The sequence below is a fragment of the Helianthus annuus genome, chromosome 13 (assembly GCF_002127325.2).
Source record: "Helianthus annuus cultivar XRQ/B chromosome 13, HanXRQr2.0-SUNRISE, whole genome shotgun sequence".
Lineage (NCBI taxonomy): Eukaryota > Viridiplantae > Streptophyta > Magnoliopsida > Asterales > Asteraceae > Helianthus > Helianthus annuus.
Genome location: NC_035445.2, coordinates 101228501 through 101250796, shown reverse-complemented (window position 1 = coordinate 101250796; position 22296 = coordinate 101228501). Strand labels below are relative to the sequence as shown.

At 37.6% G+C, this 22296-nt stretch overlaps 3 protein-coding genes across 11 annotated transcripts; all 3 read right to left on the bottom strand.

Annotated features, from left to right (window-relative positions):
- Positions 1 to 586: 586 nt before the first annotated feature.
- Positions 587 to 3799, bottom strand: LOC110898835. Of its 8 annotated transcripts, none has more exons than XR_002569657.2 (5): positions 3069 to 3795; positions 2721 to 2885; positions 2582 to 2639; positions 1044 to 1369; positions 587 to 945 (listed from the first exon to the last, which is right to left on the bottom strand). XR_002569657.2 is itself a non-coding variant. In XM_022145682.2 (4 exons), the coding sequence occupies exons 2-4, from the start codon at positions 2808 to 2810 to the stop codon at positions 694 to 696; spliced, it is 315 nt and encodes a 104-aa protein (XP_022001374.1). In that variant the 5' UTR covers positions 2811 to 2885; positions 3069 to 3798; the 3' UTR covers positions 587 to 693. The 8 variants fall into 8 exon arrangements, 1 of the variants encoding a protein (XP_022001374.1); XR_002569661.2 differs by having other exon boundaries at positions 2806 to 2885; positions 3069 to 3794; XR_002569655.2 differs by having other exon boundaries at positions 1044 to 1383; positions 3069 to 3793.
- A 2172-nt stretch (positions 3800 to 5971) lies between these two features.
- Positions 5972 to 7401, bottom strand: LOC110898834. Of its 2 annotated transcripts, XR_002569653.2 has the most exons (4): positions 7243 to 7401; positions 6460 to 6676; positions 6214 to 6371; positions 5972 to 6132 (listed from the first exon to the last, which is right to left on the bottom strand). XR_002569653.2 is itself a non-coding variant. In XM_022145680.2 (3 exons), the coding sequence occupies exons 1-3, from the start codon at positions 7364 to 7366 to the stop codon at positions 6299 to 6301; spliced, it is 414 nt and encodes a 137-aa protein (XP_022001372.1). In that variant the 5' UTR covers positions 7367 to 7401; the 3' UTR covers positions 6060 to 6298. The 2 variants fall into 2 exon arrangements, 1 of the variants encoding a protein (XP_022001372.1); XM_022145680.2 differs by having other exon boundaries at positions 6060 to 6371.
- A 2537-nt stretch (positions 7402 to 9938) lies between these two features.
- Positions 9939 to 13004, bottom strand: LOC110898833 (histone-lysine N-methyltransferase, H3 lysine-9 specific SUVH1). Its single transcript, XM_022145679.2, has 2 exons — positions 12810 to 13004; positions 9939 to 12550 (listed from the first exon to the last, which is right to left on the bottom strand). The coding sequence occupies exon 2, from the start codon at positions 12364 to 12366 to the stop codon at positions 10183 to 10185; it is 2184 nt and encodes a 727-aa protein (XP_022001371.1). The 5' UTR covers positions 12367 to 12550; positions 12810 to 13004; the 3' UTR covers positions 9939 to 10182.
- Between the last annotated feature and the right edge of the window lie 9292 nt (positions 13005 to 22296).

Genomic DNA, 22296 nt, shown 5'->3' with positions numbered 1-22296 from the left:
GCTGCAGGGGGCATGTCTCTTCCAGGTACATCCTGAGGAGGCTGGTATGGGTTTTGACCCTGCCCGGTTAACCATTGTTTCATCATTGGCGCATACCCCATAAAATAGCCAAAAATTATATCTTTCCATGGTTAAGGGGGTATAGACATATCCGCACATACCCACGAGCACACGTGGAATATGCGGAGATGACACACACGAGCCCGTACAGGTGTGTCAGATACTCAGAACCAGCGTTGTTCTTTGGTCTGAACCGCATCTCAGAAACAGGTAAACCGCATTGCCTTCATTCTCTTCAAGCTTCAAATCTCTCCTGTCCGGTTCACAACCACAGAGGGTGCATAAACAACTTTTTTAACGAGAAGAAGGAAGGGAATGTACGCGTACGCACATCAGCAATTTTGCTTAATATAAAGTGAAGTTATCTTGGATATTTTGATAAACAGGTGACATCCGGGGAAGGAGAGAATCAATGATTCAATTTACATTTATAATTAATATTAATATTAACTAGGGGTATTCAAACCCTCGCGCGTTGCGCGACGTAAGGTGTTGCTTTAATTTAGTTATGGGTGTGAGCTATAAGTTCATAAGTAACTGTTATCAAGTTATGACACTGCTATTAACAGACGTAGCGTACAAAATATGGTACGTTCAGGCATACATTACCAGCATATAGCATACGACCATTGACTACATTTTGACAAAGCTGGCACATTGCGCTGCTTTGTTGACAACAGATTTCAATGTGCGCATTTTCTTGTCGTATAGCAGCTGGATAATCATGAATGCTTCCTTTTCCATAACTGAGTACAACTTTTTCATGGGGTCCTCAGTCGCAGCCAACTCATCGCATGTCATGCTAACAGCTGTCTCCCTGCACCGTCGAAAATAATTGTTGAGATGCTTCCCGTGCTGTCCGAGATTGTCGCAATGATTCGGTACCTGTACATGTATGTGTCAGCGTATTCAATATCAATTTGGATAATGGATTTAAATGGTATGTAACTTGCATTGTGTTCGCTTTTTCTTTGTGCCGTCACCTGTACAAATCCACTCAATATCGACCTTTGGTATTGACCACATCTTGGACATGCTGTAACACCACCCTTTAGTTGCTTCAATTGACATCAAGTGCACGCTCCCAAACACTCCTAGCACAATTGAAATCCTTCTTAGCATACTTCATCCACACACTTTTGTTCCACCTTACTCTCCTAATAAGCGGTGATAATCAGTTTTGTTGGTCGGGTTTCAGCTTCTTGGCATTCCCTCGCTTCAAGCAGACTCTGTTAGGTAGTGATTTGTATCGGGGCTGGGGTTTTGTTCTTAACCTAGTTGGTCGGGGAAGCTTTACCTCTGTTTCTTTCTGAGTTAGATATCCTAACAATGGAAATTTAAATCAATATGAGGTTTATCATATGGTTTGAAAGAAGACATTCTACAAATTTTAAAACAAATTAATAGGTAACAATGTAAGCAAAACTGTTAAAGTACAAATCTTAATTTAATACATCTGAAGTAAAAAAAAAAAAATAATAATAATAATAACTAATGGACTGGTGCATTTTGCTATAAATCTAGTGCACATTATTTCAACACTTAACTAATGGATATGGAGCATGAAGGTTATGGACCTATTAAACTAATTCTTTATGTTATAGGTGATGAACCATATGAGATTAATAACCATAAAGACCAAAATTAGCAATTTGCAAGACATAATTCAAAGCAACCTAGAAATTTTGGATCTGAAATATACTGTTTTGTACCTTAACACACATAGATTTCAGCAAAATCTTTAAAGTCTTCTATGTGTAATTTGTAAATGCAAAATTAACCTTTGCTATTAGAAAGCAACAATGACCCATGAAAACTATTAAAACAGGGGAGAGCTCTACAATTATTATTTACAAGCCCTAGGGTTAGGTTTCAAATTTTTTTTTACAAAAGCAAATCTTCTTCCACAAAAACAAAAATGAAATTTCAATGGTTGCATCTCATATTAATGTTATCCAAAGAAAAAAATCAAAAAAAACCCAAAGCTAAGACCATGTGTAGTGGGAGGGAGAAGATAATGCCCCACCCTTGGGCATTATCCACCATGTGGCGGTCCAGTCAGCTTTCAGGCAATATAGGGCATTATCTTATAACGGGTGTAATGGTATCAACTTTTACGGGCACAAATATCAGCGCAATTAATAGCATACCGAAGAATTGAACACCGGCCCATAAACACATAGTAACTCTGAAGTCAGTCACATATAAATTAACATCGTAAGTGAATAATCTGAAGATGATTTTCTTATTATCAACAAAAAAAACTTTGTATAAATCGTTTTATTTAGACTCTTAATTCACAGTGACAACGATTTTCTATCAACCAATTTGAAAACATAGCAGCATGGCCATGAACAATCACTCTCAATCATATTCAATAAAAACAATTTAGAACCTAATTCACTATTCTTAAAAATCAGCATCCATATATGGTTAACGTTAATCCTAAACTAAACCTATTTACTTTCTACATCATAGATCGTAAAACAGAAACCAATTTCTAGTAAAAAAGACAACTTACCTTGAAACTGTCGTCCAAACCCTTAATCTCCAAAATCATCCTATATGCTCCTTCAATCCTAGAGCAAAATCCAAGTACACGTTAAAAACATATTCAACCGATTAAATAGATCGAAATCATCACATCAAAAAGAAGATACAGATAACAGTGGTGGCTGAAAGTTGACCGGCGGAGCCCTAAAACCAATTGCACATAAATAGTCTTCAGTGATTAAAAAAAGTAACCCCATTTGAGCTTTAGTTGTCCTTCTTAATGGTCCTTCTCTTCGCTATACCTCTAAAAGTTGCAGGGGAATTTAAGAGCTCTACATTAATACCAAAACCAATATCAAGACTCAATTTCATCATTTAAGTACACAAAATGACATAAGAGTAATATTTAAAACTACTTCCTGTAAATAAGTAAGAATTGGGTAACTCAAACTTTGGCTAACAGGAGCGTAGTGAGTGCAAATGGTCAAAAAAACTGTCAAAAACTTGAAGCTTACCTGGGCAAAAAACAACTGTGAAGAGTTCCTATCGGTGATTGATTGAAGAACAGCAAGCAAATCGAAATTTAGTGAGATGAGACCTACTATCGATTTAGGGTTCATCGATTTAGCCGTCGACCTACTCTCCCTAAAAACCCTCAATCTTCGTTGCCATTACTCATGTAGCAACACCACCGTCAAGGTTGCAGTCGGAGATATGGCAGCCGTGGCGATGGTGATGGAGGTCGCGGTGAAGCCGGTGGAGCAGCACAGTCTCTTTCTCTGGCCACAATTATAGTACTCGTCGCACGCTATTGCCACCATAGCCACCCCGATCCCCCCTTTCAAACCACAAAGAACACCATTGACACCCCTTTCTCGCGTTTGGGGGCAGGGCGGTGGTTATCGGTGGTATTAAGCCTATAAGCGGGAAGCGGGCGCTGACATGTGTGTAACCTACTGATGGTAGTGAGCGGCAGATGCAGGTCGGTTCCGGCACTGCCGCCGGAACCCTAGAACCCCAGGCCGTCAAGTTCCCCATTCAGCGACGATCGACAACATTACCATCGGCCGGAGACCATAGCCGGTTCCTCCATGACCGCCGGGCCTCTCTGCCTCCGTCGCGCGCTCTCTCTCTCTCTCCCTCCGTCGTGCACTCTCTGTCTTTCTCTTTCTACCGCCGGTGTTTTTTTATGCGGTGAAGAACCCTTGTACTGTTCATTGTGCATTTACTGTTCATTTCGTTTTGTTATAAATATATAGGTAATATTAATAATAAAATTAATAAACAATAATATTTAACAATTGCACCCATTCCGGTCAATCAATGTTACTGAATTAAATATTTATCGTTATACGTCCAACTCATAACATGTGTATGTAGGGTTGGGCTTGGGTCCGCCCCCGATCAAAACATCTAGTATGACCAAGACCCCAAACATCTTTAATCTAAAAAGCCGCCCAAGCATTCATGTCAGTTCTCCGATTTGGAAACTCCAGCGTCACCCCAGATATTCCGATGACGTCTAAGGCTATAGGGTGTGGTCATGACCCTCATGACCACCATGACCCTCCATGTTAGTGCCATGTAATCCACCTCTAATTCACCGTCCAAAACCACTACCCTAAGGGTGTGGTCATGACTCAAACCACTAGCCCCTTATTATTTTAATTTATCTTTGTCTAAAGAAAAAGGAAATAATTTGTTGAAAAATGGAAAGGAGGACCATGGTTGCCATGGATTAATCCATGCAAACCATTGTGGATCAATCAAAGGGGTGGTGTAGCATTTCATTCATGTTCCTAGGTGGCAAATCTAGTGGCGGAAAGAAGTTTGTTTTCTTTTTCTTTTTTTTAATGTTAGTATAATATAATATAATTGTGCTCTTTTAAAAATTACGATTTCACTCCCAGTTCAAAATTACGTTTTTGCCCTCAGTTCAAAATAAATTTATTCTTTTGTCCACAGATAAAAATTACAATTTTGTCATTAATTCAAAACTACGATTTTGCCCCAGTTCAAAACAAAATTTTGGTTTTGCCCTCCAGCTAAAAATTACGAATTTGCCTTCAGTTTAAAACTATGAGTTTGCCCTCTTTTAAAAACTTATTATTTTGCCCCAACTTAAAATCTATACTCTTGCCATCGTTTTAATTTTTTTTTTCAAAACTATAGTAGTTTTTATTTTACTTGGTTGACTCAATCTAACTTTTTTTGTCAAGCAGGTGTCTGACACTCGCTCATTGTTTATGACAATTTACTATTCTGTCCCCAGCTCAGGCTTGCCATATTTTTTTTAGCAAAACTATGGCAGTGTTTTGGTTTAATTGGTTGAGTCGATGTAATTTTTTTGAGGTCGTCTTATGAGTAGTATGCACAAATAACTAAAATGCATGCGTACATGTTATTAAACTAAGAAATATTCGGTTTAGCGCCCCGCAACGCGGGCGGGGCATCCAACTAGTTAATAATACTTAATAGCTTATGTGGAGAATTCTGCATAATTTATATAATTATACTATAGAAATTAATGATTTAAACATTTGAAGTATGTTAGAAAGAAAAGACATCCTAACATTACATCTTAATAAGTCGCATTCCTCCATTTAAGTTTTTCTTTTGGTATTCATCATCCATGATCATGATTTCTTTGACATTAAAGATGAAGAAATTTTCAAAAGCATGTATTTGTCATCGTAATATCCATTAGTTTGATGTGTCTAAACGACACATAAAGAGCGTTTGTTTGTTCAATACCTACACCGTGTATTTCTAGTAGGGTATGCATTAAGTATAATTTAACACGTTTAGCTTAAGCAACAACGTCTTCTTCATTTTGTGTTTCATCATCATATCATCATCAAATTCGTCATTAACCAACTCATATCCTTCAACATCATCACTTATTTTCTTTACCCAGAAGATGGGGGAATAGTGCCAGGCAGCTGCCTGGCACTCCTCCATTGGACCAACACGTTTAATGTTTTATATCCGTTTTAAATTCGTTTTAAAATTACGGTTTCGCCCTCAGCTCAAAATAAAATTACGTTTTTGCCCCCAGCTCAAAATAAAATTACGTTTTTACCCCAACTCAAAATAAAATTACGATTTTTGTCATCATCTCAAAATTACGATCTTGCTCTCAATTCAAAATTACGACTTTGTCTGGCACTCTCCCATTGGACCAACCAATTTATTATTTTATATCCATTCTAAAATCACGTTTTTGTCCCTCTCTAAAATTATGGCTTTGCCCCCAGCTCAAAATAAAATTACGCTTTTGTCCTCAGCTCAAAATTACGATTTTTCCCTCCATTCAAAATAAAATTTTGGTTTTGCCCTCAGCTCAAAATTACCTTTTCACCCACAGTTCAAAATAAATTTTTGTATGATAATAAGCATATCAAGCAGTTGTTTTGATTTAATTCATGACTACCTGAAAGAGGATCACCAAAACAACAAGCAAAACCCCTAATGTCATAGCACCACCGTAGTAGGTTGCTAACGAGTTGCTTAACGACGATGCAAATGTCATCATTGTTATTCCCAGTATAAAAAATACAACACGATACAGATAAAATTCTGCAACAGTTGAGATAAATGTTGGTATAGTAACAATGTAACAGAAGAAAATTTACTTTATTTTAATGAAGTATAACTGACCTTCGTTCAGTACAACCTCAACGGTTCCCACAGAAGGGCCCACTGAACGTATATCCAAGAGCTTGTGGTCAAATGGGGACATGGATCAAACCCAGGACCCGTTAGTAAGTTTCTCCCACAGACCTTCAGGGCACATACCAACCCCAAGAGATGCATTCCTGAAAAATCAAACAAACATACAATTATTAATATGTTTTAAAGGTCAAAGGGTCAAAGAGGGTTAAAACTTAGAAGTCAGTAAGTCACCTATGGAAACAAACGGTGATACTTGGAGGACGGCCTGTGGAATTTACGTTTGTAAGTTTAACTTTTACAGAAGAGAAGAAGCTTGTGAGATTTGTAAGCCTTGGCAAGCCGATAATTTCGACTCTTTCACAAACGACGTGAGATCCAGGTCTTGAACCTGGGGAATTCTCCACAACCAGGCTTGGGGATAGCTGCAATGAAGCAAACTTTGCAACGCCTGCAGATGCAAAAAACGAAAGGAGTAATTGTTGGAAGGGTTCCTTAGAGCTTTAGACATAACATGCACCCCCCCCCCCCCCCACACACACACACACACAAACAGATAAACTTTACTAAGCCTTCTAGACCTTCATATTACTTCCTTTTACCAACAGAATGTATGTAGATTTAAACCTAACATTCTATAAACAGGGATTTCCTATGCTACAAATGATTATCAGTTATCACATTCAACTATCAAGAAGTCAACTGAACTTCATACCATACTACAAATTTCTCTTTGTTCACTAACTATATTATCAATAAGCAACACAATACTATGCTAAATCAAACAAATTTAAAACACTTTATTCAACTGTAACACCTAACATCACAAAATAAATAGAAACACACAAAATCCAACAGTATTTAGTCACTAATCTGCACCAAGGCTCAACCTTTCTAGTGTTTCAATCTGATTCATAACTATCTAGAAGGAAATAGAATACCTAATTAGTCAAATAAGTAGAGAAAAGTTGAAATTGAAAGTATCGCAAGTTGAGAGATGAGAAGAGAGAAGTTTACTCAGAGCGGGCAACTCGCCGGAAACACTGACGCCGGCGGAATTAGCGACGGTTAAGAGGAGGAGGATCGCCGGAAGTCTGACGTAAGTCAGCGTGTCACCACCCATCGTACTTTTCCTATTCATAGCGCAAAATTGAAAACCAGTACACACGCGGGCTGTTTTTGATTTTAACCCCCTACTGGTTTTTTTTTTTTTTTTAAGTAAAATGCATGGATAGTAGTACCTAAGGTTTTGTAAAATAACACCTATAGTCTTTAATTTTTGGAAATTACACCGTTGCTTCTTGTGGTTTGACAGTTTATTACTTGGATAGTCCCTAGAGTGGATGTCTATTAGTTTTCTCCGTTAAATCTATGTAAAATGACATTATTACTCCTTGCTTTTGTTAAAATATAAGAAGGAACTAATTAATTATTTAAAATATCAATTGGGCCCCACAATTAATTATTAAGTATTAAATACAATATAAAACACTTGTTAATATATCTACACATTTTTTAAAATAATTTAAATAGTTAATATATCATCTTCATCCCTGTCGTGTCCATATCACTAACACAAAAAACCACCATGAACACCTGCAGATCCCGAGCTCCATTTTTCAACCAGTTCATCCCTTCAATCAAACACCAATCCTCCAATTCACTCTCCATCTTCCAATACTCAACCGGAGGGTCACCACCGTGACACCGCCGCCCCTGCCGCCACGTTGTAGTGGTGTTTTTGTTGTTTGGGGATTTTTTCCTAAGAAGAGAGAGAACGGGAAGAGATAGAAAGGGAAGGGGAGAGAGAACATAGAGGAGCGTTGACCAAAGGGTTCAACGACGATGATGATTTTTACAGATCTGAGTCGATTTGTGTTGGTATTTTCGTTTTGCTTTCTGAGATTGATTAGATGATTGTGTTGGTCATGTTGTTGGTCATGATATTGGCGGTGGTTGTGCTAACAGTAGATGTGAAAAGGTTGGCTTTTTTTATGTTTGTGTTGAATAGTACAGATTGTGAATCTCTCTCTCTAATTGTTTCTCTCTCTAACTGTGGTGAATGAAGGGATCTGGATGGATGAGGGAGTTCAGGTGGCGGAGATGTTGATGTTGGTGGAGTTGCAAGTGGTGGCAGCTGGTGGAAAGTGGTGGAGGCAGGTGGTGGTGGTGGTGGTGTGTGTGTGTGTGTGTGGGGTCAAAAGTGTAATATGGGGATAAAATCATAATCTTGAACCGAGTGTAAAATCGTAATTTTGAGCGAGTGAAAAGAATATACTTTTATTTTGAGCTAGAGGCAAAAACATAATTTTATGTTAAATTAAGGACGAAACCGTAATTTTAAAACGAATATAGAAAAGTAAAACTGTAACAAAATCATAAATTTATTTTTAAGTGAGGGTAAAAGCATAATTTTGAACTGACGGTAAAATCGTAATTTTAAAACGGGATAAAATCGTAAATTTGTTGGGCCAATAAGAGAGTGGCATGCATGACTATAAATATAAACGGGACAAAATCGTAATTTAAAAAAAAAATCAAATGGTGGCAGGTGGCCGCCCACCTCCACCAATCCAATTGAAGAACTATTGCCCAGCCTGTATTTTGTTATAGTAGATAATAATATTATATAATGTTGTAACAGAAAAAATAAATGATAGGATATGGTAATTTATTGGGAAGTCGCATTAAAACTTAAAACTTTTTCATATAAAATGGCTGAATTATCATTCTTGTTAACAGAAATAACAGATGAAGTTAACCCAATGAACTAAAATGGCAATGATGAAACTTTTTTTAACCCACAGACGAAAAATTAAACATTTGAACTAAACTAGCATAAAAACTGGTAAAATGACATTTAGCTCAAAACAATAATAAATGTTTAGTTAGGTTGCTTTTTAACTTTTATATTCTAACGTAATTGGCGTGTAGTAGAATCCCACTTGCTTTCACAGAAGTCATCATTACATTCCACCAAAAATAAATGATAGGATATGGTAATTTATTGGGAAGTCACATTTATAAACACAGTTGCACTTTGTTTGTATTTAAAATAAAATTTAAAATAAAATTAAAATTTACAATAAAATAAAATAAAATCTGAATCTCAATTGCATGGATGTGATTCCAAAGTCCAACCAAACACCTACCATCACACTATTAATCCAAACACCCCTAAATGTTTCAATACACTTTTTTAACGGCAAATTTTAATAATTGACACACCATTGAATTAGTATCATACCCCTAGCAGAACCATCCGATCATATCCATCTCCACTAGGCAATAATGTATATTCACCAATTCAGCAGAAAACCTAATAAATCTAGAAAAACCCCTCCTGTGAGAATCGAACCCAGGACATAATGATCCCTAATCACACCTCCAAATGCCACAAGGCTATAATGTCATGGGCACGTTTCAATACACTACATTAGAGCATTAAAGACAACCTAGACAATTTAGTTTGCCATCTCTCGAAACCATAGTTAACAGTTCGGCCGACCCTTTTTGTCAAACCGTCTCTCGAAACCATAGTTATCAGTTCGGCCGACCCTTTTTATCAAAGTAGGCCAAACCGGACCCTTTTTGTCAAACCGTCTCTCGAAACCATAGTTAGCAGTTCAGCCGACCCTTCTTGTCAAAGTAGGCCAAACCGGACCGTGAACACCCAAATTCCACCGCAACAAACTATAGTAAATGCATTATCACAGCATAAAAAAACAAACTGTAAAAAGTAACTAAATTACAGAAGAATTCAGCTCTAGGAATAACTGGCAACATATTAAGTTCCAAATTCAGATCACCTACAATTAGAACACACAAAAATAGCAAAACCACAAAAAAACATGCTCTAAATAACATCATACTAAAGGTTAAAAAAACAGAATCCTAACCTTTTACAGAACAACATATGACATGCATCATCATCTTCACCACCTTCATGTGAATAAACTAGTAAAAGTAACCTTTGCATTTCGTCGATCCACACAAACACTTTTTCTTCTGGGGCCCACTTTTCTTCTCCGACCGTGGTGTTCCATAATCGAACGTTAGTTCATGCAACGGAGGAATGTGTTTGATTGCGTAAAATCCAATATGAAGATGTGCTTCCTCCTCGGTTTGACGCAAAATCGGCTGCCAATAAACATTAGGCGAACAACTATGGTTCATAAACCGACCGACGTTTCCTTTGTTCTTCGCACTGACGATTAACGGAAATGGAGGCTTAACGTACTCGTCAGTCGGAACGGGCTCCAACGGGTCAAACGAACGGGTTGTATCCAGTATGTAATCATCGTCACTATCGCTACCACTTTCAATCACTTCACCTGCATACTCACATATAAAAGCTCCAGCCCGTATCGGGTCCCACGACCGAAGTCCCCAACCTTTGTTCTTTGTTCGAAATACTTCCAAACGGAGTTTAAGGCCCGTTTGAGAAATACGGTTTCTGCACGTAGAAGGGCATAAACAGGACGGCCCGCACTCATGAATTACCGAATTATGACTTAAAAGAACACCACCACTCGAATACGGAAGATACCCACCGTTTCTTTCAACACAAGGGCAGTTAGTGGCGGGTTGACATCCGTTAGAGCACTTACAGCTTGAAGATTTTGCCGGACGAAACGGTTTTGAATATTTCAAACTCGAAGCGTAAGTAAAATAAGCGGGCCCCTTTTCACTATCCACATCGTTCACAAGACAAATCGGTGTATTCTCTGCACCGGAAGTAAGATCAGGTAGAATAACACCAACCCGTTTAGTAACACCGTCTCGCCATTGTTGAATAGACTTCCATAACATAAACCCTTCGGGTTGACCCGGAACCCGAATCAGTTTATACTTGAACACATTGCAACCCGACTTTCCTTTTTCGATCCAAGATTCGTGAAGTTTGTAAACACCATCGTAAACATATATCTTCCCAGTTAAACTCGTTCCATCTTTAATACCGCGAACGACCCGTACCTCATTACCTTTATGCAAACTTTTTTCTAACGCGAGATTACCCCTTTCGAGCTTTTGATCCATCACTAATTTGTCGTTTCGTTGAACACCACCTTGACCGCTATAAATTAAAACCTCACCGTCATCTCCATCATCTTCGTATCCTCCAGATGAAACAATACTAACCGCAATCGGCTCTTCATCGCCACTAACCTTGAAACTTAAATAATCGATTCCAGCCATGATCGGTGCGTGAAGTCCCGCTAAGCATAACTCCATTCGGAAAAAGAAAACATCACCAATGTTCACACCGGGAACTGCACCAACACGTCGTCTCGTATTAGCCCGAGCACCTTTATTCATCAAGATTGTACCCGACCGTAAATCAGCCCGTCGTGATATACCAGGAATAACACCTTTTGCGTCATCGAGCTGCATGATTTTCCGCCGAAGTAAATTATAAACCATAACCACACGTTGAACCAAATCATGATCACTATCAGCTTGAAGAGATGTGTTGATATCCACAAGGTTAAAAGATCGTAAAATATCGTTAACCAAATGATCAATGTCAACTTCAGAATTAGAAACCGCTACGGCTTGTGGGCCCTTAACAATTTTCCGGGCTTTACGTTTTCGCTTACCAACATCACTACTGTCATCCGTATCAATAGTGAACCCGTTCTCATAACTATCAGTTTGCGCATACCCATCATCGTACACTTCACGAGTTTTCGTGCTCCCTCTCGGCCTCCCTCTGCCGCTAGTAGTCACTGGCGCTGGGGCAGGGGGCGGGGCTGAGGGTGGTGTTCTAAACGAATTCAAAGGGACTGGTGACGGGATAGCACTAGCGGTAGGGGTAGCGGTAGCGGTAGCGGTAGCAGTAACGGTAGGGGTAGCGGTAACGGTAGGGGTAGGCCTTCCTTGGTCCGGCACACTAGCGGGCCTCTGCGGCTCGCTTGAACCAACAAACGGGAAAAACTGAGCAGTCCCAGGTGGAAACGGGCCGGTCGGAGCACCAAATGCAAATGGTGGAGCTTGCGGTGCACCAGACGAACCTGCGTGTTGCGGGAAAACCGGAACAAGACACCTCAATGGCTTCACACTCATAACCCTAGATTTATCAATCGGACCCGAAGGGGTCGAAACAACCGGAACCGAATCCGAACCTAAATTCCCTTCCATCAATCTCAAATTCTCAAACAAACACAATAGTCTTCAAACTTTAACCAAAACCCACCAAACAAAAGCACACCCACCAACTAATAAACAAAAAAGATTCAAACTTTAACCTAATTTATGCCTTCAAAGTCACAATTGTCTGCTAAAACCCCCATAAACCGCCAAAAAATCAAATCTTGAAGTTGTCCTGAAACATGCACGTTAAAACCCAAAATTAAAAACCCAATTCGGATCTAAAACTTTAACAACCCAAACAGAAATTAACCTAAAAATCATGAAAAAAAAGCCCTAACACAAGTTAAAACAATAAAACCCTAAAGATCTGAAATGAATGAATAAAGGGGGAAATTACGTGGGAAAAAAAGGATGAAAAAGTGTGATTTGAGTGACAGATTTGAAGTATGAAATGAAGAAAAGGGTGGTGAGATCCGGAAGTGAGAGATTACCTGCGATTTGTGCGGTTGAAGGAGTGAGTTCCGGCGAGAATTTGTTCGGAAAGTGATTTTGATTTTACATCGATTGTTGTTTACAATTTTACATTTAATCTAGAGTTGGAGTCACAACCTAATCTAGATATAAAATATAAAAATGGAGAAAATCACCACCCATTTTACTAATTGTGATACACCCTATCATTATATGGAAATGAGAAAAAGAAGTTTTAGGTTACTAATGTGAATATCGCGTTGGTTTATTGGTAAAGGCAAAAGATTTAGGTATTGTTTGGTATGTAAGAATGGGAGGTGGAATAGAATTAACTATTGCAAGGGAATGAAAAAAAGTGTGTTTGGTTGGTTAACGTAATGGAATCACCCATTACATAAGTTATTCCATTCCCTCAAATTCATTCCATCCACTCCCCATGTTTTTTTTCCATTCCATTCCATCTCTCAGCCGACGTCACAAACACCGCCCATCACCTCCACCATTTGCCACCACCACCTGCCGTCGTCACCACCCGCCACCAACCTCCGCCAACCACCACCACCACCGTCCTCCGCCGCCACCGCCATCGACTACCATCGCTGCCACCCGCCATCGTAAACCACCGCCACCTCGACCGCTACCGCCACCCTTCGCTGACCACCACCACCATCCTCCGCTACCACCCGCTACCGATGACCACCACCACCCACCGTCGCCACCACCACTATCTACCACCATCGCCGCCACCCGCCACCACCGACCACCGCCACCCTGACGACAACTACCATCCTCCGCGGCCACCTCCCGTTACCGTCGACCACCACCCCACCGTCGTCGTCGCCACCACCACCGACCACCATCCTCCGTGACCACCACCCGCTACCGTCGAACACCACCACCCACCATCGTCACCACCACCATCGACCGCCATCGCCGCCACCTGCCACCGTAGACCACCGCCAACCCCGACCATCGCCACCACCACCGCTAACAACCGTCACCCACCGACCACCGCCACCCACCACCGCTACCACCGACCACCGATCACCACCCATCGCCAATTTAATTCATTCCTCTTTTCTTACCTACCAAACAACATAAGGTAATGATTTATTCCTTTCCGGTATGGTAACCAAATAAGACTATGGAATGTAATGATCCATTTCATTCCTTTGTCCATTCCGTTACCTCGTCCATTACATTCCCTCATCTATTCCATTACGCCATACCAAACAGACCCTTACACTTTGGTTTAGAAGGAGTGGGTTTTGGGTTCAAGTCTTACAGACGAAACAAACTGAAAGAAATTAGCCGTTAAAAAAAAGAAGTTTGTGGGTTACTCGAGATTTGGTGTGTTAAAAGCTTGAATTAAGTTGAGGTTAAACAAAGGTTAAAATCAAGTCTAAAAATAAATAAGTTTGTTTAATAAAATTTTTTTAATGTAAATGAGAAAAAAAAAGTTTTTGGGTTACTCGAGAGCGGTGTATTAGAAGTTTGAATTAAGTTAGGTTAAACAAAGGTTGAAACCAAACCTAAAAATAAGTTTGTTTAATTAAAAAAAACTTGAATTTGAATTTTATTTATCAAGCTTGAGTAGCTCACAAACCTAAACAAGTTATTTTTATATGATTTTATTTAATCTATAATTATATAATAATTATTATTACATATAAAATCATGATTAAAATAACTAACTAATATGTTTTGTGTTATATATAGAGAGAGAGGGCGGTTATTGTATAATAGCCCTAGTCGTACATTATGTACGTTATACCCACAACCGTCGGATCATCCTCATTTAAACCTTGTGCTTAACTAATTTACGTCATTAAATTAATCAAATTAAAATATATATATATATATATATATATATATATATATATATATATATATATATCAAACCGCCAAGGTTAAAATCGTCAATTGCGAAATCATAATCCCTGAAAATCAGCAAACATATTCACAATCATACCGTAAAACCAAAATTCGAAAACATTACATTCTTCTTCCCCCAACTTCCGTTCGACTTTACCGGTGTGATTCAACGAGGATTGATGAGTTTTGAGCAACGGAGCAAGGCCAACAACGATAGACCACAATTAAAGAAGATGAATCCGGGTATTTGCTTATACATGCGATTTTATAATGGGTCTTATAGGGGTTTTGTATGTCATATGCGATTTTATAAGATTAGGGAGTTTTGGTAATAGTTAACTGCGATTTTGGTAAGGTTTTTGTTTGGTACAAGCGATTTTATAAGATCAGGGATTTTATAATGGTTTTATAAGGGTTTTGTATGACATATGCGATTTTGTATGATTATACATGCAATTTTATAAGATTAGGGAGTTTTGGTAATGGTTAACTGATAGATGCGATTATATAAGGGATTTGACTCATACATGCGATTTTATAAGATTAGGGAGTTTTGGTAATGGTTAACTGATACATGCGATTTTATAAGATTAAGGAGTTTTGATAATGGTTAACTTATAAGATTTTTGTCCGATAACATGCGAAGTCTTAATTGTGTAACATGCGATTTTGTAGAAATAGGGTCCGATGATGACTTTGAAGAGCCTATATCAACGTTGAAGAATGTGAACAAAAAAAGGAGGGTTGTAGAAGAAAGTTCTAATGATGATGACTTTGTTGAGCCACTACCAAAAAAGAAAAAAAAAGGGTGAGAAACTGAAGCAGGACAAGAGATCTAAAATACAGAAAAATAATCCTTCAAAAAAAGTGGAAAAGGGAAAAAAAGCAAGCCAGCCTGAACCACCTAGAACAGAACCTAGGGCTTTTTTTGAATACCACAACGAAGCAATACTGTTGAGATGTCAACCTACATCATATATGGAAAGTGTGAAAAATTTATCAAAAGAACAAGTTGATGAGGTGAAAAATATGGGCTTTGGGGCTATTCTAAATTTGAATATCAACCATATTTCGACACGTTTGGGATATTGGCTAGTCAGAAACTTTGACGAGATGTTTGATAAGCTAAACATAGGTAAACACCAAATCAAAATTACATCGGGCACAGTTTATGAGGTATTTGGAATACCAAAAGAACCTAAGCCAGTTGTCATAATAGTCGATAAAATAAAAATTAAAAAGGTTGAAAAGACTGAAAAGAGTAAAGAACCAAAAAGTGGAGAGAGTGTTATGGATAAATTCATCGGTCAATGGGGAAACAACGCGGAATTACACATGGCTTAATTGCAACAGCAATGGAAAATCAAAGAGATAGGGGAAGCCTGTTTAGAATCAATTTCCTGGTGTATTGGATGACATTTTTTGCAGAGATTACAAAAGCTACAACCGCAAATGATAGATGTTTGCTTGGGGTAGAGGTTGTTGAGGATATACCGCATCTAGATTGGTGCTCATTTCTACTGGACACGTTACGTCGAACAAGAGCAGGCTGGAAGAACACAAAAATACAGTACGTGGGACCTGTTGCCTTTCTTACGGTATGCTTTACTACATTTGTTAACATATATATAAGAAGATAAAATAAATACATATTCTAAGTAAAAATTAACTCCTTTTTATATTTAAACAACTTCTATACACACATGAGTACAACAAGAGGCATCGACTGTTCGAGAAAGTCGTGGAGATACCTGTTACTCGTTATATCACATCTATGGAGATTGATAAAGTCGAAGAACATATTTTGGATAACGGACCTCTATGGACAAATGAAAATGAAAATGAATAGGGTCGTTCGACGGAGGAGTATACAATACGACGCGTTAACATCACAAAAAGCTACAGAAGAAGAACTGCACCTGCAATAGAAAACGTAGAAACCGAGGAGGACCCTAACGAGCACACTAATGATATCATGGATTTCAGTTTTGACATTCCGAAAACGTCTCAGTTGAACCTTGTGATGGGAGTTGGGACACGAAGAAACAGTGATCATGTTTTGAACTGGTAATCTTCAGTGCTAAGTTGTAACATCCCAAAAACGGGTTTGGTAATCAAACCACGTTAATAGTAAAGACGGGTAAAATACCGTTAGTGGTAAAAATTAACCCGATAAAGTTACCCCGAAAAATATAAAAAAAACTTTATATTAGAATTATAAAGTATAAATACACAAGAATTTACTAACTAGGAATTTTAACCTAGTTAATTACAAGTCTAGAAATAACTGAAATAGGGTTAAAATAACCAAAACTATATGTTAAACAAAAGTAGGAGGGCCAATGTTGTTAAAATTGAAAGTGGTATTATTAGTTTTAATTAAAAACAAAACCAAACACCTCAATTGAGATGTCTGGTCGTACAGAAGCAGGAAGGGGCGATTCCCCACTCTCAAAACCCTAAACATCACTAAACTCTCAAATTGAAGGCTCAATCCAGGCTAAAATCGAAATTAGAGCATAGATTAGTGATCGTCATCACAAGAGGATTACAAGGTATGTAAAATTTGATGAAAACTCTCAACTCGAAATTCTCATGAAATTGGGAAAATCTGAAATTTATGGTTGCATGTTTGTTTTATGATGAATTAGGAACAATAGAGTGTCTAGGGACAAACCCTAGACAAATACAAGTTGAAATCATGCTTATTTCTTGTGAATTCACAATCACCATTAAAGGTGATAAGTGGGTGTTGTAGGAACATGTTAAACACTAGAATTTTAATTGTTGTTCTAGTGTAATTTGAGTTCTAGGAAGTAAATTCAGATTTTGTTAATGTGAAAATTTATGTAAACATGCTTAGTTGATGTTAACCATGGCTAAATGACAAACATTGGGCTTGATAATAAATTGTGAGAAATTACGCCCGCAAGGTGTTTGTTAAAATGCCTAAGTGAATGTTTATATGTTGAAATTTCGAATGAAACGCGTAATTGCCTTGTTTGACTAATTACGTGAAATAAGGGTTAAAACGGATTCTAATCATAATGTTGATTTAACTTAATTATGCCTATTGTATGATTTAAGATAGTTGACCTATAATAGTCAAACTAACCAATGATAAAGTCGAATAGTGGTTTCGACATAGAAAATACGTAAGGTGGAATAGTCGTGAATTGAAATGACTAATCTAACCACCATGTGAATGATGATAGTTTGTCGCCTAACGAGCTAGGTCGAGGCTTGGGAAAGAAGCGGTCAAACGAATAAAGCACGAGAAGAAAGCGTATTCGGATGCGAGGTAAGTAGAGCTTACACCCCTTTACGTTATTTGCAAAGTTACTCAATTTCAAGTATTGACATGAATGCTACTAAGTGGTGGGTATATGATATTCCGACACAATTCATTGAGAGTCGGAATGAGCGAAAATGATAAGAAATCATGAATTATAGTAAAAGGGGTAAAATGGTAAATTAGTCATGTAATGACGAATAAATAAAAAACGGTTTTAAGTAAAACAAGTTCAAGGAAAACGGGGATAGGTTTAAAGGGGTGAAATGGTAATTAAATACCATCTCATGCGGACAAATGGTCAATTTGACTAAATGGGTCAAATGGTGTTGTTAACACCATTTGACAATAACATTTGACAATCGCTTGTTGAGTTTTGTAATCACCGGAAATAACATAAGCATGCGTTGCTTTAACTAGAAAGATTTAAAGCAAAAGTTATGTAAATGGGTCAATACTTTGACCCGAACCAGGTACGTATAAATAAGCTTTTGGTTAAACATGTTAGTGTGATAAAATCATGAACGGGTCATTATATGGTAAAAAGGGTAGTAAGCCGAAGACTTAAAAGTCTGAAATTTTGTTAATCCGGATGTCGGATTTTAACTCCATAAGATGGAGAAATAAATTACGGACGCGTAGGAAAAAGAATCGGGTAAAACGGATTAAAAACGAGAGAGTTATGATCGTTTCCGTGAAATCGGGTTATGATGGGAATGTACAGCAAATGTTAAGCAGCATTCTGCTGAAAAGGGGGCTAGGCATCACGCGACGCCCCTTGGCGTCACGTAATGCCCCTAGTTCCGGAAAAATGTTATTTTTTGTTTGTTTGACCCATGGAACTTGTTTAAACTTATTATTTAACTATCAAAACTAACTTTTAAGTTGGTTTTGATCATAGGTGAATGCCAAGAGTTCCCGGATGAAGATCAAGCTCGAAGAAGAACCGAACACGATAAAGTTAAAAGCTTCCGCGCGGCGTTTCGTCGTATCTTTTAAACGACGAACTCAATTACATTATGTTGTAATATATTAAAATCTAGAAAAGTTTTAGTAAACGTGTATTTTATATGTATGTGTATTTGTAAGTACACATTTAATCGTCGTTATTAGTATAAAAACCCTTTTATAACAGTAAGGGTGTTACAAGTTGGTAATCAGAGCTAATGGTTAAAAAGTAAAGTGTGTTCGGTTCGAGGCTTGATCGCAAATCCGGTAAGTACAAGTATGTTAATAGTTTAGCATGCTAAAGCGTTGTAAACAACAAATAGGGCTATCGTGCGATACACGTTACGCCAATTAAAATGAATGATAGGGTTGACAAAAATATGCGCGTTGACGCGTATAGTAGAAAAAGCCTTGTATTATAATACGGGCGATTATTGAAGTTGACATTACTAACTCTTGTGAATGTTTTAATTGAAGGACAGTCGCGTCTGAAGATGACGAGAGTTGAACAAATTGTGGATATGATGATGGAACGGTCCGAGATATGACAAGAAGAGCATACTCATCAAGGACCTAAATCGCGTAACGGTCGCAAATAAGTAATGGCAAGAAAGCCCGTTAGGGCAAGCATTTACCAGGTGCACGTTTAAATTATTGCATGAATAGAAATATGCAACAAATACGTAGAAACTGATAGTTGCATATGTAGATTGAAAACTTGGAAAAACCTGAATAGAATACCTATCCAGGATATTGTTTCCAAGAAAAATAAATAGAGGTGTTACTTACATGGGGTGTGATGTGGAAGTTATAAAAGGGTCATGTATGTCATGTGTTGATCGCCTACTCTGGCCAAGTAGGTAGTGAACACATGATACCATGAACTTTTTATGATGGACATGCTTACACCCGATGTAGTAAGGACGGGGTGAGTGGGACAAATTAAAAAGTATCCAAATGAATCAGATAAGAAAAATATCTGATCATAATGTAAACGCACAGCCGAGTAACGGAAGCGTATTATATTAGAATAACGAGTCCGAGAGAAGGGACAAGGATCAAGTAAAAAGAAAATATAGACCGACCAATAGGAATGCTAAGGCGTAGGGATAAAAGTTTGACTGTCACAAGTGATGAAATTCACATGGACAAGTCAAACGAATTGAATAAAGAATAAAGGACATGATTGAATAAAAGCGATGGATCTCGCTAAGACGACCAAATAAATTAAAATAACGTCTAAAACCATATAAGAATGGTTACTTGAAAATGATTACGGTAAAGATACCCGATGAATGGGTAGGATTTGGAAAGAATGCGTAAACTAAGAGACGGGAAGGCGAAATAGAAAGTCAAAAGACTCGGAATATGAGTCATGACTAAAAGACAATGAGAATTTACAAACAGAAATGTTAATAACTACGCTCAACTATTTTAAAGTTGAACGGGTCGAATAAAGGATGGAGTTTGATGTTCACAAGTGATGAAATTTCACACGAACAAGTCAAACGAGATGAATAAGGTATAAAAAATGCAAACTAGCGAAACAAAAATGTTAAAAACACTAAGATAAAGAACCCGGGTAATGGGTCGTAAAGAAGTATAGGTAAGAACCGGGCAACGGTAAGTGTAGGACAAACCGACGTGTAAATGACGTTAGAAGTCATAAAGTCAGAAAGATAATTCGAAAGAGAACAAATGTAGCCTTAGACTACGGTCAAGGTCAAATGAAATCCAAAAAGCAAAAGTAAATCATTCTAGACATAAAAGGGGTGCCTTGACACCATATATATATATATAGGTAGAGGATCCTGTAAAAAAGGCCTAAAGTGTGAGAAGGGTAAGAAAGAATCTCAGCCATTAGATCTTTTGATCTAATGGTTGAGATCAATAGGGACCAAATTGTAAAATATTTTCATTAATTTGGACTGATTTGAAATATCTAGGGACAATATAGTCTTTTAAACCCACTAGAAATTAGGTAATGCACATGTAACTTTCCCCCGTCTTTTTCAAACGTCAATAACTTTTTATACGTAACTTTTTTTAAAAAAAAATTACACCATAATAACGAGCGTTTTTTTATCTTTAATATGAGTACCATATTGCTACACTTATATAGAGAAAAAATATGTTTCGATCAGATGTTTAGTCAATGAATGGTGTTATATAATTGTTGAATGGTGTTATATACTTGCTGAATGGTTTATATACTTATTGAATGGTGTTATATACTTGCTGAATGGTGTTATATACTTGCTGAATGGTGTTATATACTTGCTGAATGCTGAATGGTGTTATATTCTTGCTGAATGGTGTTATATACTTGCTGAATGGTGTTATATACTTGCTGAATGGTGTTATATACTTGCTGAATGGTGTTATATACTTACTAAATGGTGTTATATACTTGCTGAATGCTGAATGGTGTTATATACTTGCTGAATGGTGTTATATACTTACTGAATGGTGTTATATACTTGCTGAATGGTGTTATATACTTCCTATAATTAAGGTGGCGGTTATGGGAAGTTTTTAATTAATTGAATTAATGATAAAATTACTTGTTTACCCTTTTCAATTAATTTAGATCTAATGGCTGAGATTCTTTCTTACCTTTCTCACACTTTTGGTCTTTTTTACAATAACCTTACCCTATATATATATATACACACAGTTGAATAAAGACTTGAATAAAAGATGATCTACGGAATTATCATAACCTACGGGATTAAACATAGTGTTAAGGTCTACAAGACCAAGAAGACCCTTGGGTCATAAATAGAAAGAAACAAACTGTTGGGTCTCACCTTAAAAGGTGGAAATCTAAAGAAATAGCATATGAGGCTAAGTGAAAGAACCTACGGATCATATGGGTTAAGCGAGGGAATTAGTTATAATTCCCCGCATTAAATACTAACGGAAAGCAATAGATCCTCGGGAGTAACATTCCTAGAAATGAGAGAAAGATGTGAGACAAAGAGGAAACGTAAACTAAAAATTCAGTTTTTGGTCAAAAACAACGTTTTAACAAAAAATTAGTGGTATGAAGTGATTTAGAAAATCTTATACACACATAAGGCCGGAGATGGCAAAATAGTATACCCGGGTGACGGGATATAAAGTGACGACGACTAATTAGTCTAGCCGGTAAAACTATTTGAAGTCAAGATATTGTCATGACAAATACAAAGCACTTGTTAATATAAGACAAGCGCGAAATAAACATGTTGACAGACTAAAGCGAAAGAGTGGTCAAGTAACAACTCGGTCAATAAAGATAAAAGATATAAGCTAAAAGTAACGGCCCGCGAGGCCTTACACATGGAAGACGTACGGGTCAATGTAAACGAAAACTTTAGATCCAAAAAGAATGTAAGAATGCCTAGAAA

Bases quoted from the DNA above. Each gene is read 5' to 3' on its own strand.
- LOC110898834 (XM_022145680.2), bottom strand. From the start codon at position 7,366: ATGAATAGGAAAAGTACGATGGGTGGTGACACGCTGACTTACGTCAGA. The intron at 6,677-7,242 runs GTAAACTTCTCT...TTGCATCTGCAG, and splicing joins CGGCGAGTTGCCCGCTCTGA to GCGTTGCAAAGTTTGCTTCA. The intron at 6,372-6,459 runs GTGACTTACTGA...TTGATTTTTCAG, and splicing joins ATCACCGTTTGTTTCCATAG to GAATGCATCTCTTGGGGTTG.
- LOC110898835 (XM_022145682.2), bottom strand. The intron at 946-2,581 runs GTAAGTTGTCTT...ATACATGTACAG, and splicing joins GTTTGGACGACAGTTTCAAG to GTACCGAATCATTGCGACAA.
- LOC110898833 (XM_022145679.2), bottom strand. From the start codon at position 12,366: ATGGAAGGGAATTTAGGTTCGGATTCGGTTCCGGTTGTTTCGACCCCT.